The following is a 16,938-nucleotide window of genomic DNA, read 5'->3' as shown; positions in this document are numbered from 1 at the left end:
GGATTCGGGGCATGGATGTCATTTAGAGATCGCCAGGGGTCGCGATTTAGACCCCTGGCTTGCCCCTTGCGACCCCTGACACTGCTTTTGTGACCCCTGGCCTCAGAGGTGGCAAAATCAGTGACAAGAAAACAGGGTGACTCATGTTACTGTCAGACTAAACTCTCTTTTTTTGCTTACTTTTCAATACTTAATTGCGAATAACAATCTATTATTCACTATTAATATAATAAAAACGGAGCAGCAGGATCTGGAACCAAATCTCTGCTGGCATTTTAGGTAAGAAGCTTTGCAATGTGTGTTATGTCCGTGCACGTGGGTGAGAGAGAGTTTGGTTGAGATGGCCAGTGCTTGTGTGAGCATGTCTGTTAGTATGTGGGATAGTGTGTGAGTGAGAGTGAGTCAGTGAGAAAGTATAAGTGAGTCAGAGTAAGGGTGAGTAAAAGAGAGCGAGTGAGTCAGGGTAAGAGTGGGTGCAATTATTGTGATGTCATCGGGTGAAGGTATTGCGACATCACTTCCTGTCATTTCATTAAGGCTAAATTGTGCATGATGTCACATCCGCTACCCCTGGCATTTCGGTGAATCGACGCCCATGACTCGGGGATGGGCAATTTAACATTAATTCATATAAAGTAGAAAAAATAAATAATACTAATTTGCATTTAAAAAAAGATATTTAGAATTAAAATTAACCATCTCTCTCTCTCTCTCTCTCTCTCTCTCTCTATATATATATATATATATATATATATATATATATATATATATATATATATAAACATATATATATAACAATATTTACATATATAAACAAATTGATATGCTTATATATTTGTGTGTGTGTCTATGTGTATACAAGGTTCGAAATAATACTTTCCACCAAACCTGTGAAGTACAGCCACTCCTGATAAAAAAGACCATGATATTAAGGTATTCCCCATGTACGTACTCAAAGTACGTACTCCAGATGTAACGTCTCGCAGTGTAGCACTTAGTATTCGTTTTAGCCTTGAGGAATCATATTATTGAAAGCTCACTCGTGGACTGATGATGGGTCCCGCAAAACACATTGAAGTGGACAGAAATTTGACTCTTCGGGACTGTTTCATCGTATATCCTATTCTTATATGTGTCGCAGATTCTGAGTTTACTGTGAGATAGAATTGTTTTAAATATATTTTAAGTCTGTATGTTTCTTCTTTGCCCAGAGCATGAAATCTGTATTTTGATTTGTTAGTACATGTTTGTTGCTCCTTCATCCCTGTCAAGGAGTTAGTTATGTAGATAAATATAATTTTAATAATGGATTGAATAATGAGTGAATATATTGCTCATATGTAGCTTATCCCTGTTTAACCCTTATTTTGATGTAACCTACTGTTGATTTATGCAATATGGATTGTTGACTTTAAAATGGAGCTATATTCTTCTGTATTTATATATTTCTCCTCGTTCACACCCTCTCTGCTATTCCTCCCCCCTGCCCTCTCACCCTCATCCACTTTGCTGCTTCTTCCCCCTTGCCGATTATTGCTCTAAGGACATTTGTCATCTCTTCTACCTTCCTGCCCCTATCTCTGTCTCTCTGTCCTGGCACGTTTACCTATCCACCGTGTCCTGTCTGCCCTCTTCTATCTCGTGCCTCTTTCCCTATCTCTTTTCTCTATGGCTTTCACTCCTGCATCTTTGCTACCCACTGTCCCCTTCATCCTTGATCTCCGTTCCCTCCGGATCTCACGTCTGCTCGTGCATTGCCTTTGCCCAATTCTGCCCCATCCCCTCCATTCACCTTTTCTCTTGCCATAACTCCTACCCCCTCCCTGGCCCTGCCCTCTTCTGTCTCCTCACCTCCAACCCATTAAATGAGCTGCTTCAACGATCTTCTTGCTCCCTCCTACCCGGTGTCTGCTCTCTTCTGCCTCTCAGCCTTCATCCTTCTACTCTCTCTTCCTCTCTCGTGGCTCATCACAGGCCCTTGCATTTACTGCCTTCTGTTTCTTGGCCCCTGTCCCTCGATCTTCTTCTCTGTGTTCAGTTCTCTGACCTCATCTCTTCTTCCCCGCCGCTCGAATTCTTGCCCTCCCTTCATTCTTCCCTGCACTCTAAATCCTCTGCCTCTGTTAGTTGACCCAGGCCTTTTTCTTCCCACCCACCGTCTCCCTGTCTCTTGCCCCTCATACCTCAACCCCTTTCCAAGCCATCACTCTCCCCAGGCTCACACTAGGCCCCTGCTCTTACTTTCTGTATCTTGGCCTCCATCCCTCGTCTTGCTACTCTGTGGCTCACTCTCTGACCCCTCCAGCCCCCTTCCCCCCCCCCCCCCCAAACAATCCCTCCATTCTCTGTTCTTCTTCACTGGATCACCGAGGCCTTTGCCTCACCCCCTCCCCTGCTCTCTGAATTTTGCTTCGCTCTTGACTTTGGCCTCTTTCGTGCTGCCGTTCGCTCTAATCCTGCCTGTCTCGTGGCCGCTCAGAGCCGCAGTGCCCCCGCCCCCGCGCGCCCCCTCTTCTGCTGCCCGCAGATGGTACAGTCCTACTGTGTGCTCTGGAGCCCGGTGGATGTTGCTAGAATGTGAAAGCATCCTCTGGGCACAGACTGCAGCAGCACAGGCAGAACTGCCAGAGCACAGAGCTCATCATCGGCCGCACCAGCGGACCTCTCAGTGCAGCAAAGGAGGGCTTCTCCACGAGGAGATTAGCCGGGAGCCAGCATGACTCAGGGCAAGGTAAGGATGCTGCCCCGTGCCCACTAATACGAAGAGGATGGACACTGTTCATGAAAGAGGTGGCTGAGGCCATCAAAAGCTTCAACCGAAGCAATAGCGCCCCCTCTGACCCCAAGATGAGACGAGGACAGGGTTCTGTCATTCTGTTATTCCAGACCCCCATGGAACTGATGACTTAATCTCTGTCCTGCCCCAACCGCAGCTAGAGTCCATCTCTACTCCTTCAAAAAAGGCCAGGCAGGCCCTACTAGACACCAACCCTGCTTCTACCCGCTCCAAGAAAAAGAACAACTTGTGCTATTTATGCCCAGCCTAACCGTGGCCCTCAAAGCTAAAAGAGAACTACGTCTGCCTAAAACCTTCCATTCCACAAACCCCCACCCCCCACACTAAAAAGATGGATGTCCCTGTTTTAATGTTTGGCCACAGGCAGGGGCTATTTCGGACGTTTCAAGAAGTAACAGTCAGAGCAAAAGTGCCTCACTCCTTTTCCACATGTCCGTTCTCCCTGCCCATGCCCAAGCTCCCCCAGTGAAACAGATACGACTCTCTCCCTACTTGTAGCCCCTCTGCACTCTTCTCCTGCCCTCCTCTCTGACGTACCTCTCAGTCCATATTCTGTATCGAACCACATGCTTCATATTATAACCTGAGTCGTGTCTAGTTTCAGCCGGTGTCTGCCCTCTGGCGTCCCACTACGAGAACGTCTGTCCCTCTTCCATCTTCAGGTAACAGCACCAGTCCCTCTGTCACCAAGTGCGAGCCCCTGTTCCTCTGATACCTTGGGGTGAAAACACTTGCCCCCACTCCTCTTTGATTTGTCACTGACGTGGCATCCAGTGGCCACAACAGCTGCATTACTGCTGTTTTGACGTGGCGACGTTCCGTCGGTGACTTATGCCATCCCTAGGGAGATAATAGCCCCTTTTCACAGTGATGAGCAGCTCAGATTCCCCATCCCTATCACCACGAAATGGAGGCGTCTGCCATGCTACATGCGTTACACCTGGTCCTCTGCTCTTTGACGTGGGGATTCGAGTCTCTTTGCTACCCTCAGTTTAAAACGCACGACCCTCGGCGACTCTAGATTGTTTGCCTCAGTTCTTTAATAAAGTCGAATTTATGTCGGACATTGTTATGCCAATCCTGAGAAATGGGATCTGCCTCGTTGACATCTTAAGATAGACACATTTGCCCCGTTGTCACCCGGAATAGGTGGCACTTGCCCACACCCAGTGTCCTCCTGCTTTGGTGACACTTGCCCCACTGGAATCTTGCGCTTGCCCTCTTCCATTCCAGTCCAGTAAGACGTTATTTACCTTAATTCACACTAAGGTATTTTTTAAAAAATGAAGGTATTATCCACAACACACTACAATATTGACAGACGAAAATAATTGTAATTGTTTTCTTGTCAGGGTCGATTAAACCCTACGTTTAAGCGGCAGCCTATTAGGGAGATTAACGTCTATGTATTAAATGCACGATGGGAAAACATGCCTAATAATGTCAACCTGGGTGTTTCCGCGAGAAAGAGACGTTGGGTAGACGAAACCGTTCATGAACATGATCTTTGTGAGATAGAAGGCTGTGCCTCCTTGAAACAGTTGCCTGCTATCTCTGTCTGTGTGTGCTTGTATGGAGCAAAAACAAATGTAGACATATCTGGGTTGGACAACGTGCAAAGCCTCCTGTGAGAAAGTGCCTTAAATCCAGGCTTTACAGCATTTTTTGTGGGTTTGACTAAAAAAAAACACTATTATTTAAATCCAAGTTCTTCAGATAATGCCAGGTGCCACGAACAACTGAATGGAAGCTTAAATAATGTGGTCCAGGAAAAAAAGAACATATATTCATAGTTTTTTTTATGTAGCATTTGGCGCTGTCTAATCGCATTTTTCTGTTAGTTGCCTCATAATTAATAATAAATAAAAGTGACGTTTGCATGGTTAATCTGTAAATTAATGTTGACACTGCAACAGTGCTGAGCTTTGGATATAATGCCCCTTTCCCTTTCCCCTTCCCCATATCTGCCAAGACCTCTCAGGCCCATTGGTGACTATCTGTTCCAGTCCATGTTTTTTCCCTTGCTTTATGGGTTTTGTGATCCTGGTTTAATAATGATTGGCTGCAGAATACCTTAAAAATTCAAAATAATAGTAGGAGTTGAATAGAGACCCTCTGATGAACTCTTCTCCGGAGGCTGCTTCTCTGGTACTCACCCACCAACCAAACTATTCTGAGAAGATCTTTGAAGCACCAGACAAAGCAGCAAGACAGGAGTCAGATCTCTAGCAGCAGAAGGGTTGTCCCAGTACTTCGAGTCACAAGTCAGAAGTTAGCTGTGTCAGTCTTCTGGTCACTAAACATGTAGCCCTAGCTTCCTCAAAGAGAGTTATAATTGAAAGAACATACATGTTTGGAGCTTCACAGAGTTACATCGGTTCAAATTGCGTGCTCAATGGTAGGTGAACTGGCTGTTCTTGGAACTTCAGCATGAAGTCACTTAAGATTCTAGGAAGTTGGTGTTGCTCTTTCGAAATGTTCCTAGAAATTTTGTCTCAACCAAATGCTCCTGTGCTTCTCTTGGAATATTCCACAATGTGAGCAGGATCAGATGGCCCCTGTAAGGGAGAAAGCCTCGATTATAGAACCAGGCCTTGCAAGACGGGTCGTTCACTATGATTCTTCATTCTGGGTCAATCTCCATTTTATGAGGATCTCCACTTGAGGGCAAAGTATGGATTTGTATTTACAAAGCATGGTTTGGCAGCTCTGGGGTCTTTTCGCAAAATAGTCAAACTGGGTTTCGCACCCATTTTTAAAAATGAGACTCACCGACACACAGATGACGGGCTAGGATGTTATATGTGCCTCCACTACAATTATTTAAATTAACTTAAGGCAGAAGATTTTGGGAAACATCTTATTACAATAGTACATATCACACGTGTGTACTTTTGCCAAAACATGGAACTTAAGAAACATACTTCTGCCACCTTTTGCAATTTGCTGATTTAAATCGTTTTACCTGTTGCCGAAACAACGACAGTGCAGCGTGGCAATTCTCTTCTGCAACTTGAGCTGTGTTTCTTCCCTAGATCAGGGTTTAGGTCATAGCTAAACTATTGTGAGAAATTCTCCAGTCTCAAAGTAAGCCTTTGTTATTTTTCTTTGAATGTAAAGTCATTTAAAACTAATTTGAAAAAGTTTCCCCCCTTTAGCTCACGGATACTGTTCCTGGTGTAAGGGCTTAGCTCTGAAGGTCAGTCATTGAGGAAAAGCAGCCGTCATGTTACCCTTTGGACCTGAAATGGCAAATGAAACGCAACAGCCAGACCTCGCGAGAGTTGGGGACACTCCATTCTTAGTTTTTTGGATATAATTTAGACATATGGAGATCTAGCCAAGCCATATGACTGTTTGGGACTCTGTGTAAGATCAAAAGCGGTGTTGAATCAGTTAAACGTCTCATGGGGTTCAGTAGGGCACATGGACTTATTATATTGCAACTATTCACTGCCATCCTGAGAAAATATCACTTGCTCTTCTGTAAACTATTTCACACTCAGTCTGATTCAGAATAAATGTCACAACTCTGCACCAACACGGTTTCAAAGTTTCATGGGTGCTTGGGACTTAACTTTTGAAATTCAAAAGGGTTTATCACGTTTTTCTTGAAACCTGCTAAAGTGGCCATTGTACATAGAGTACACGGAGAAATGTGCTGTATAATTAAATGACTTAATGAGCGCAGGGTCATAAGCTGTACAATCATCGACCTCGTACATCAGGTCTTTTTGCACATGCAAGATGAACTTACAAGTTGTAATAATTTTGACAACTTGTGGCATGATGAAGGGTTGACGTGCAGGTACTCTGCCACAAACGTGACAGATATCCCTTATTTGAGAATATTATAGTAAGCAGCATTCCAAAGTCTCCAATATTGAAAAACAGATCCCAGACAGATGTTCAACATCGAAATATAGCATATTAGTTGGTTTCTGGCTGGTAAATATCTACCTGGTAGGACCAGAGCCAGAAACTGGGACAGACCTAATTGCACATCCCACTAGGCCTTGTTTACCTAACATTTGCCTGTGTAGATTTAATATGGTGCCCTTAACTGCCTGAATGTTGCCTGGAACACAGGAAAAAGCAAGCATTGTTAAAGCTAATAGGTATTGCTTATGTGAGAGCTAGTGGCTTTGTCAATGTTTTGTTAGCCATATTGTACAGCAGTATGGCTTTTGTGCGGCATGGCTGAAAGTAAAAAATAAAAAGGGCTAAGGCACGATCAGCGCTGGCTGCGTCATTGTGTTTTCTTTCTTTACTTTCAACCATGCTGCACACTAGCCGCACTGCTTGCTGTATAACATGGCTAAAGAAATCATTGACAAAACCAATAGCTCTTGTGTCAACTAATGCTTATTTTATCTGATGGGACAGGAGAATTGGAGGGGGCAAGCAAAAATAGGGGATGGTGTGGGGGGCAAAGCAACAATGAGGGAAGGTAGAAGTGGCAAGCAACAACACAGAGATGAACGGGAGTATTGGAGGGACAAACAACAACACAGAGAGGTGTAGGAACAGACAATCAATAACACAGCGAACATGGGAGGGGCATGGAATAACATGGAGCGGATGGGCGAGCAATAATACGTAGGTGGAAGGGATAGAAGGATGGGAGGGAGATGACTTTCAAGCACATGCAGTCTTATGGCTTGCTGCAAATAAAAGGAAAAGTAGCCTGGTCCTGAATGCATGAGCAGCAGAATGGCACTCACTGTGCAAGGAAGCAGTATTTGGGCCATGCACTAAAGAAGCAACAAATGCATAAACAGGAAGAGTAGCCCGCATGCACTGACCAAAGAGAAGCAATGAAAGTAGAAAAGAAGCCAACCAAAGGTAAACAATGGGTGTGTTCTAAGCTCCTTGAAAGCTAAAAAATGTCTCGCAAGCAGCAGCGCATGCGCTGCCTCAAATGAGAGCTTAAAATGGCACCTTCCTCAGCACCAAAAACAATGCATCACAGTTTTCTTTCTTTTAGCCTTCTTACTAAAACTCTAACATGGAACCAATGTAAAAATACTGTAAATTATAACTAAATAGGTATACAGACTCAGGCCCTCTTTATGACCCTGGCGGTATCATCGCCAACAGGCTGGCGGTGTTTATCACCACATTATGAGTGTGGCGGGTTGGCTGCTGCCAACCCGCCACATCTCCATTCATACCGCCATGGCGGTATGAACCACCGGGCCGGAGATGTACATTTCTGACCCGGTGGTCCACAGCAGACGGCCGGCGGCATTATGAGCCAGCCAACCCCATGGTTTCTGTGGCAGTAGCACCACCACGAAACCCAGGGCGGTAGGGCTACCGGTGACATGGAATTCCTTCCCTGTCACCGGTAGACTGCTCCCCCACACCCCTCCAGCAAGCACTTGACCCCCCACCCCTTCCACACACATAGCACCCCCCAACCTCAACTGTCACAGCATCCCCTTCCCGCATACATGCACACATACACCCACATGCACTACGTGTGCACCCATTCACTGACACTTTCATACACCCAGTCACTAACACTCATCCATACACGCATTAACTCACACATACTCACACACATTCAGGCACGCATACACACAGACATCCAAACATGCATACTTACACGCATACACACTGACATGCAGACACGCACTCACTTGAACATTCATACAAGAATTCACTCACACGCATACGACCACACATACACCACAACACTCACAGTTGCATTCACACACGCACACAAACATTCAGACACACATGCAGTTACCACACACTCACACACAACACCCCCACCCTCCCATCCCCCTCCCCTGTCGGACGCCTGATTTACCTTGTCTGGTGGGGAGGTTGTCCGGCAGGGAAGGGGTACTGCTACCGCCAGCAGCGCCCCGCCAGCAGGACGCCACTAGGCTGTATTAATGGTCATAATAATGCTGGCGGCGTCCTACTGGCAGGGCTGTGCTGGTGGTAGCAGCGTCAGTGTGTCGCTGCCTGCCAGCATGGTTACTGCCGGATTTCCACCCAAAGTGTGGTGGAAATCCGGCAGTGACCATAATATGGCAGGCAGAAGACTGCCAGCACTCAGTATTTTTCAATTGGGGCATTACTAGGTAGTTATTGATCAGCAGCAGAAGTAGGGCCCCATTTGGTTACATTGATGGTTACTAGCAGAGGTGTGTGAAATTTGGGTGATTTCCTTTTGCGTACTAATGTAACATTTTTTAAAAGCTAAGTGAAAGTACACAAAATTATGCAAAATGTGAATTTGGCGAAATGCAGCTTCCCGTCCATTTTGGATGCAAGAGTGTGTTTTGTGCTAATAACATAAAGCAAAAACCACAAGTGTAACAAACAACAGCTAATGTATTATTTTCTTACACATTCCTGTGCTCTGCAATAGGATTTTTACCTGAATAAACTTGAAATTACCAATGTGATTTAATGGCATAAATTCAGTCATTTTACGTAAGAAGTGAAATGCCTGAAAGTATGTGAGATTACATTGTGTGCTGAAAATTTCGCCAGACCTAGATACTAGCTTCCCTCCCCTTGTTTTGGTTGCCTATATAGTGAGATATAAAGTAAAAGTGCCCCCTAAGATTCATTCTGGAATTTGATGCTACAGTCAGCAAAAGGTGGTGCAAATCTCAACAAGCTAGATTATTTTACAACAAAGAGAGTTTCATGGGTTCTTATTGACCACAAGCAGACTCCATCTGAGTGAGGCTTTTACACTTTAACCACAGCACCCTGGAAATATTTTTTGCATTACTCAATGGCTGGGATTCATTGGCAAGCCATTGGAAAAAAGATCACCCGATATCTTCTGAAATAAGTAAATCCACATTCTTCGCAATCATTTCCAAAGATTTGAAATTGTAGTATCTGCAACTGCAATATATTGAAACATGCCCATAAATCAGTTCCCATTTTTGTGTTTTTCAGGTCTCCGTGAGTAACAAGCAGCAGAATCCTGAAGGCCAATCTGTAAATGGAGGGGGGCAGACAGGCACTCCTGTTCCATCGGCCCCTCCTACCTATGAAGAGGCTACGTCTGGGACACTGACCAAAGATGGGTCCTTCCCACCTCCACTGCCATCAGCACCTCTCCATCCTAGCTGGGCATACGTGGACTCTAGTAAGTTGTTTAGTTTTTTACTTTGGCTCAGATTAGGACAGAGGAAACATACTGACTCCTTGAATTTGTTACGTTCTCTCTGGCACTAAGAGCTCGGAATTTTGTGTAGTCCTCTTCAAACTTTTCTATCTTCCTGCCCATTGGCGCAATAGGCAACATAAAAGCCCTAATGGTCTTAGAGTGTAACACCTTCTCCATGCTCCCCAACCCTCCACCATACCCTCAGAAGCATCACAGTACACCAGATCTGCATTTGACTGATCCACATATTAAAGTTCAAACTTATATTATTAATTTATCATTCTAAATTGTTATAGCACTGCTGCCACCTTACCCCACCACCCAATTTTTAACTGGGTCAGCGTGAGAGAATTTGTGAATATACACTGACAAATATTGATGAAATTGTGGTCTTTTTCATGAGTTCTTGAGCACATTCCTCGTCAAAAGATAACAGGGCCTGATGTTTTGCCGATACTAGGAGCATCTTTGTAATGTTGCTCACTTTTGAATGCACATCCACATAGCTTCAATCCTAACTTGTGGTGAGTTTGCCCTATTCTACTGTAGAATTGAAGTCTCTCCCTTAGCAGTTTAAGATCCTTAGGGCGAAATGCAAAGAGTGTTTTGCAGTCCATACCATGACTTCAATTCATCATTGTGACACTCGCTGGTCCTAGAGCAGTCAATGGTTAATGTGCAGTATGCATTGTAGGTACTGTTGTTTTGCGCTGGTCACCTCAAACCCCACGGGCTGTTACGCTCCACTTGAATAATTACAATACTCCGGTTATACATTTGGCTGTCCAAATAAAGCTGATCAAATAGTCAAGACTTACTCCAGGAAGTGATAGGAAGTTTGTAACTCAACTACAATTTGCCAGCAATAGAGACTCCCAGAGGATGGACTAGAAGAATCCATTCATCCACGTCTTAAACTCAAGGGTGGCTTCGGATTTAGATACAGTCAAATTGTTTGAATTTTGATAAAGAAGTATGGCTAGCATTCTTAGAGTCTGAAAGTGGACCAATCTTTTCTGTACCTGTGAAAAGGACTGAACACAGTAGTCAAACTCATTAAACTCAAAGTCCACTTTTAGCTTGACCTATTAAAACACAGTTCTGTGTAAGCATTGCTCACATCACTTCCATCCTCTGTGCTATTTTCCAACAATCTTTGAGGAATTGAACCTAGCAATCTTGTTTTTGTTGACCTTAGCTCCAAATCTAGTTCCTTTGATGATGAAATGGTAGTCATTGTAGTGGACACAATGTTTTTCACATGAGATACTTCACCTTCTATAGACCCTAAGCAAAATACTGATACCCCAACCTAGCCTGATCATTACTAATATATGTGCTACACTGTTTTATCTTAAGTCAAAATTACTGAAAAGCTATGAAAAAAAATGTTTGCATACCGGTACCTACGTAGGCAAAATCGATTTATCTGTTGGATAGATATAATTTATTTGGCATGCTCTTCAGCTAAAATGTGAAATTTGCAAGAACTTCAAGTGTTTTACGTTTCATTTTGCATATTGCATTCAGGTCGTCATTCTATTTCATGTTTTGCGTGTTTAATCTTCCATTCCCTAAAAAAGTTAAGCCCTCATTATGACCCTGGGGTCTTTTGACCACCAGGGTTAATGTGGCGGTATCAGCGCTGACAGGCTGGAAGTGTATACCGCCACATTATGAGTAAGACGGGTTAGCCGCTGCCATCCGGCCACATTCCCACTCATACCACTATGGCGGTATGAACCGTCGGGCCGGAAATTTACATCTCTGACCCACCGCTCCACAGCAGACTGCTGGCGGCATTATTAGCCTGCCTACCGCCATGGTTTCCGCGGCGGTAGCACCGCTAGAAAACCATGGCTGAAGGGCTACCGGTTACAGGGAATTCCTTCCCTGTTACTGATAGACTGCTCCCCCACCCACCCAGCGGGCACCTGATCCCCCACGCTGCCCTACACACATAGCAACCCCCAACCTCCTACTGTCACGGTGACATCCACCCTCCTCCCCACATAAATACACACATACACCCACACGCACCATGCATACACCCATTCACTTACACTTCCATACATGCATCCACTCACACTCATCCATACACACATTCACTCACTCTCATGCATACACACATTCACTCACACTCATCCATACACGTTTTCACTCACACTCATCCATACACAAATTCACTCACACAAATTCACACGCATTCAGGCATGCATACACACAAACATCCAAAGATGCATAGTCACACCCATACGCACTGACATGCAGACACACACTCACTTCATGATTCATACACTCATTCACTCACACGCATACGAGCACGCAATCGCTACAACACTCACAATCGCATTCACATGCGCACACACAATCATACACACATGCAGACACCACATAGTCACACACAACACCCCCCACCCTCCCAGCCCCCATCCTTGTCAGACACCCGACTTACCTTTGAGAATAGCAAATTGCAAGTCACAAAACAGAATGTACAACAGTGTTAAGTACACTAATTGCGATTCCCAATAGTGGTCGTAAATGACCTACCTCATCAAAATCTATGAGGTAGGTCGCAATTTGCGACCCCATTGGGAATGGCCGTACTCACAGGGGTGTTGGCCTGCTGGTGACAGCAGACCACCATGTCTGCGACTGCTTTTAAAAAGAAGCAGTTTAGTTTTTTAAATGCAGCTCATTTTGTTTAAAGGAAACGGAATGCATTTGAAAAAGAAAAAATGAAAAGATTTCTTTTCATTTTTTCATTTTTTCAGAGTAGGCAGTGGTCAGTGGGACCACTGTCTGCTCTAAAAAAATATTTTTACTTCCATTCAGAAAGGGGAAGGGGTCCCTTAGGACCCCTTCTCATTTGTGAATGGGTTAACACCAATTTGAAACTGGTGTTAACTGCGATTGTTTTGCGACCGCATTCATGATCGAAAAACAATCATACATAGCATTCAGATTCGGTATTGGGAAGGGATTCCCTGAACACGCCCCTTCCTAATACCGAATCGCAAAACCCAAATTGTGATACGGTAATAAGGTGCGGAACGGCAATTTGGGCTTTGTACATCCCAAAAATTATTTTTCTAGTCGCAAACAGGCCAATTCTGTGATTCAGGCCGTTTGCAACTAGAATAATGCTTTGTATGTGTGGCCCTTAGGGTAGTGGAGTTGAGGCTGAAGTAAGTGTGAGTTTCTTCGAGTAAATGTCAGTGGACCAAAAAGGTGTTTAGAATACCTGGTCATGCAGTCCTTGGCTTCTCTGCAGGGCGCACAGAGCAATGGTCTTGTATTCCAGTTGGAATTGTGATTCTATGCAGATGTGTGTGCAGAAGGTCGACAGTTGTCAAAATATTAACAAGGTAAAAGAAAAGGCAGTATTTACTGGTGAATGGGTGTGTTGTGTGTTTGGGAGGCAACGAAGTGAAGAGATGCAAGGGACTACTTTCAGGAGACAACAAAAAGAGGGTGCTAAAGATGGAAGAGATGAGGTTTAAGATATGCTGATGGATAAACTTTGGAAAGACATGGCCCTAAATGTCTAACATAGAATGAACATATTGGGAGTGATTGAGACACTCTGATGACCACTTTCCCTCCTACAGGCCTCAGTAATGTTTATTTAGAAGTCTCACAATTTCAGTATTCGAACATTTTCAATATGATTTAAAATAAAATCATTGTTGTGTATTCATTTATCTTAAACAGCTAGCAATCATCAACAAAGCCAGTAGTCATGGTTGATTTTACGTGTATGTCAGTTGTATATCTGGAAACAATAACAGAAAGCTCAAAGAGGAACCAAAATACTATTGGGTGCCACACTGTCAGAATCACAGGACATGTTTAAGCCACGCCGTTAATTACATAGGCCACAACCTTTTAGAGCTTCCCCCCAGCACACACTTTTTAATCCCACCTAAAACCCTCCTTAAAGGACCATCCACTGGATCTTAATAACATCATTTGCCCAGGTGTAGACATTTGAGTGTGTAAAGCAGTATATCACTGTTAGATTGTTGCAACTTTACTTGCAGTGGGCTTGCCCTAAAATGGGAGCCTCCAAAACGTGGGAGTGCTCTTTCCAATGGCTTGAATTTAATATTGTAATGTGTGACTCATACTACTATAGGTTTTATTTCCCAAGACAATAAAGGCCACGCTTCTGGATAGACTGCCACCCCTTGTTCCTGCAGTCACTTCCGCACAAATGCTGGCCTGAGGCCTTCGCAAGGTAATGTGGTTTCTTTATACTTCTGGTGTGCCAGCACGCCACGCTACATCCACTGCTGCCAGCATCAAGAAGCGGGCAGGAAGTAAGCTGGACAGGTAGAAGGGAATTCTGAGAGTGACCCCTTAGCTAGAGAGCATGGATTTTTTTGTAAATTAAAAAAGTAAAAACAAGTCAGGCCTACAATAGGCCACCAGACTGGCTACACCTCGTGTTGAACAGCCTGTTTGCTTTACATAATTAACTCATCTCCTTTAGCTATCTTTTTTTACGTCCTAGTCTCCTTGGATGTCTTACATTGGACATCGAGTACCCATGCTGTTATGCATAGCTTAGGAAACAGGGATAGATGCCACTCTGAGGCATCAGTTCCATATAGGTAATATTTATCCAATAATTTCATCCCGTGGGATAAATCATCGCGGGGGCTGAAGCATGACAGACATCACACAAGTGAAGTGGCTGTCCCGATTGACACTCTCGTCCAACCCTACCAAACAAATACTAAAAAGAAAAGAATATAATATGATAAAAAATAAAGAGGCAGGAAGAAAGAAAGATAGGGAAGGACAGCTAGAGTGCAAACATACACGGAGGAGGCTAGGTCATGTGTGCTGACAAACCTGAGATACAACCAGCTGCAGAAGAGATGCATAATGTGTGATAGCCAAACTACAGCCCCAGTTCAGCAGACATGCTTCCCACATGTAAGGAAATATGGCTATTAGTTGTGCAGGACGTGAGGCCTATGCAAGCAATAGGTCCACAATGCCCCCCTCCCCCACTGGGAACCGAGCACACCAATGTAGCGCTTGACTTTCTCAGGGTAGCGAAGCAGAGCAGCCCAAGGCCTACTCAGGGGAGGTGGTGTGGGCTTGTAATAACTATTCACTGGCACATAACATTAACACTCAATAAATGATAGTATAGTCTGTACTTTTTCGTTAGAAAAGGAAAAGTATATTTATTACACAGACTGCCAAATATTGCAAGCCATTTTAGAAATATATACATAAAGATTGTGGAAATACCTTTGATGGCATATTAAACTACATTTGACCCTAGTAGATCATGGCCCTCAGAAAACACCCTACCCCCAAACCTGTTCCAGATAGCACATTACAATGAAGGTGGGTGTCACTTTAAATAATTCAGGCCTATTGGCTTACCACATTAGAAGACCAAAAATCACCTGTAAGAAAACCTTCTCTAGATAATTGACATCAGCAACCATGTTTTATCTGCAACCACTGTTATCAATAAAGCACTTACAATATTTTATGAAAGGTCACTGTCAGCAATAAAGTAATTAATAAAATATTGTTAAACAGCATGTATATATTTTTTCCATTAACTACTTTAGGCAACAAAACATGCAATCATAGGCCAAGCTACTTGCATTCCCTGCACTGCCAAGCTGTAGAAAAAATGTTCAAGCCTTAGGAGTACTTGAAATGTTAAGAAGAATCATTGGGGGGAGGGTTACTAAATTAATTGATTCTGCAAACCTAGGGGCACTTTTCAAATTTGGGACAGCTGTGACTCCCACAGCCCCCCCCCCCCAAAAAAAAAATATTCTCCTGTAAAACATTGTTGGTACCACTGCCCTTCTGGAGCTACCACAAAGAAGAAGCTTTGGACCATCACAGCTCTGCAGGGCATTATGGGGTGCTCCCTCCTGGGGAGTGAATATTTAATGAGAGGTTCTGGCCAAGCTAGTTTTTATTGCATGGGGTTTCCTGCCTGCATCTTCATTCTCCTTCTATGGCACTTTATAGGAGGTGCCAAGTCCTACCCGGCCATCCTGACTTTCTTTTATTAAACCAGCAAGGGGAGCCCACTCCTGCGCTGCCCAGCCAGCTCCCCTCAGCCAGCTTTATTGACTGCCGGAGCCGGCATCGGGATTCTCCATGCCCACTCCATGCGGTCAGGGTACTCTGCTTTGTTGTGGACACCCGCCATTGTAGGGATGTGACGGCGTTTCCCGTTGGTATTTCCATGTCCAGTGCCTGGGGATTGGGTCTCAGGCCGCTACCTTCTGTTGTGGGTGGTGAGACGCAACTACACTCCCCCTACTTCTTTCTTTGTTTGGGGCCCGGGAATGGGGTCCTGGGCCCCTTCTTGGCATACTATTAAGCTCTGGGGAGTGGGCCTCATACATGCCCCCTCCGGGAGCATTAATTATTATTGAAAGTTGTACTAGTCCCTTGCCCTCCCGGGCTCTGTCACTCAAGCAGGGGATCAAAGGTCAAGTTCTTTTCCCTTTGATATCTCAATCCCCTTTAGGCATATTAGCTTGAGTCTGGGTTCAGTTTGCTTCTAGTGGTGATCCCTAGCCACCTTAAGCCTTTTTAACAGGCTTCCTGGCCTCTAAGGTGGTACATGGTGCAGGGAGCTGGTTCCACTGGCTCCCTGTGCCAGCTTTTTCTCTTTTTTGTGATCTCTGGTGCTCCTCTTCTACTACTGGGGCACAGAAACCTAGATCTTTCCCCAACTGGTCCTTAGGGAGTGTGAGGGAACCAGCTTCACTGCTCCTAGAGTAATCACTGTTCCTGGTATCAACTGCAGGCAGAGTCCTTTGTCCATTAGGGCATCTGGGGGCCTGTCCTTCTAAATGTCAGTAGAGTCACTCCAATCCAGTGTCCAATTCTCTCTCTCCTCTGCAAGAGTTTTTTAACTGGGGTAAAAAGTTCTATATGCCATGCACCCTTGGCCAATCCTAGGTTGCCACATCACCCCCTCACACCTGTCCCAATT

General features: G+C 44.4%; 1 protein-coding gene across 1 annotated transcript in view; it reads left to right on the top strand.

The window, feature by feature from the left end:
• Positions 1-2,579: 2,579 nt before the first annotated feature.
• FAIM2 (Fas apoptotic inhibitory molecule 2) overlaps positions 2,580-16,938 on the top strand; it is a 195,866-nt gene continuing 181,507 nt past the window's right edge. The window contains exons 1-2 of the mRNA XM_069230667.1: positions 2,580-2,731; positions 9,731-9,923. Of these exons, the coding sequence (XP_069086768.1) occupies positions 2,717-2,731; positions 9,731-9,923 (208 nt within the window). The 5' untranslated portion in view covers positions 2,580-2,716. The remainder of the gene's footprint in view (positions 2,732-9,730; positions 9,924-16,938) is intronic.

The sequence above is a fragment of the Pleurodeles waltl genome, chromosome 4_2, assembly GCF_031143425.1.
Source record: "Pleurodeles waltl isolate 20211129_DDA chromosome 4_2, aPleWal1.hap1.20221129, whole genome shotgun sequence".
Taxonomy (NCBI): domain Eukaryota; kingdom Metazoa; phylum Chordata; class Amphibia; order Caudata; family Salamandridae; genus Pleurodeles; species Pleurodeles waltl.
This window is presented reverse-complemented; position numbering and strand designations above follow the sequence as displayed.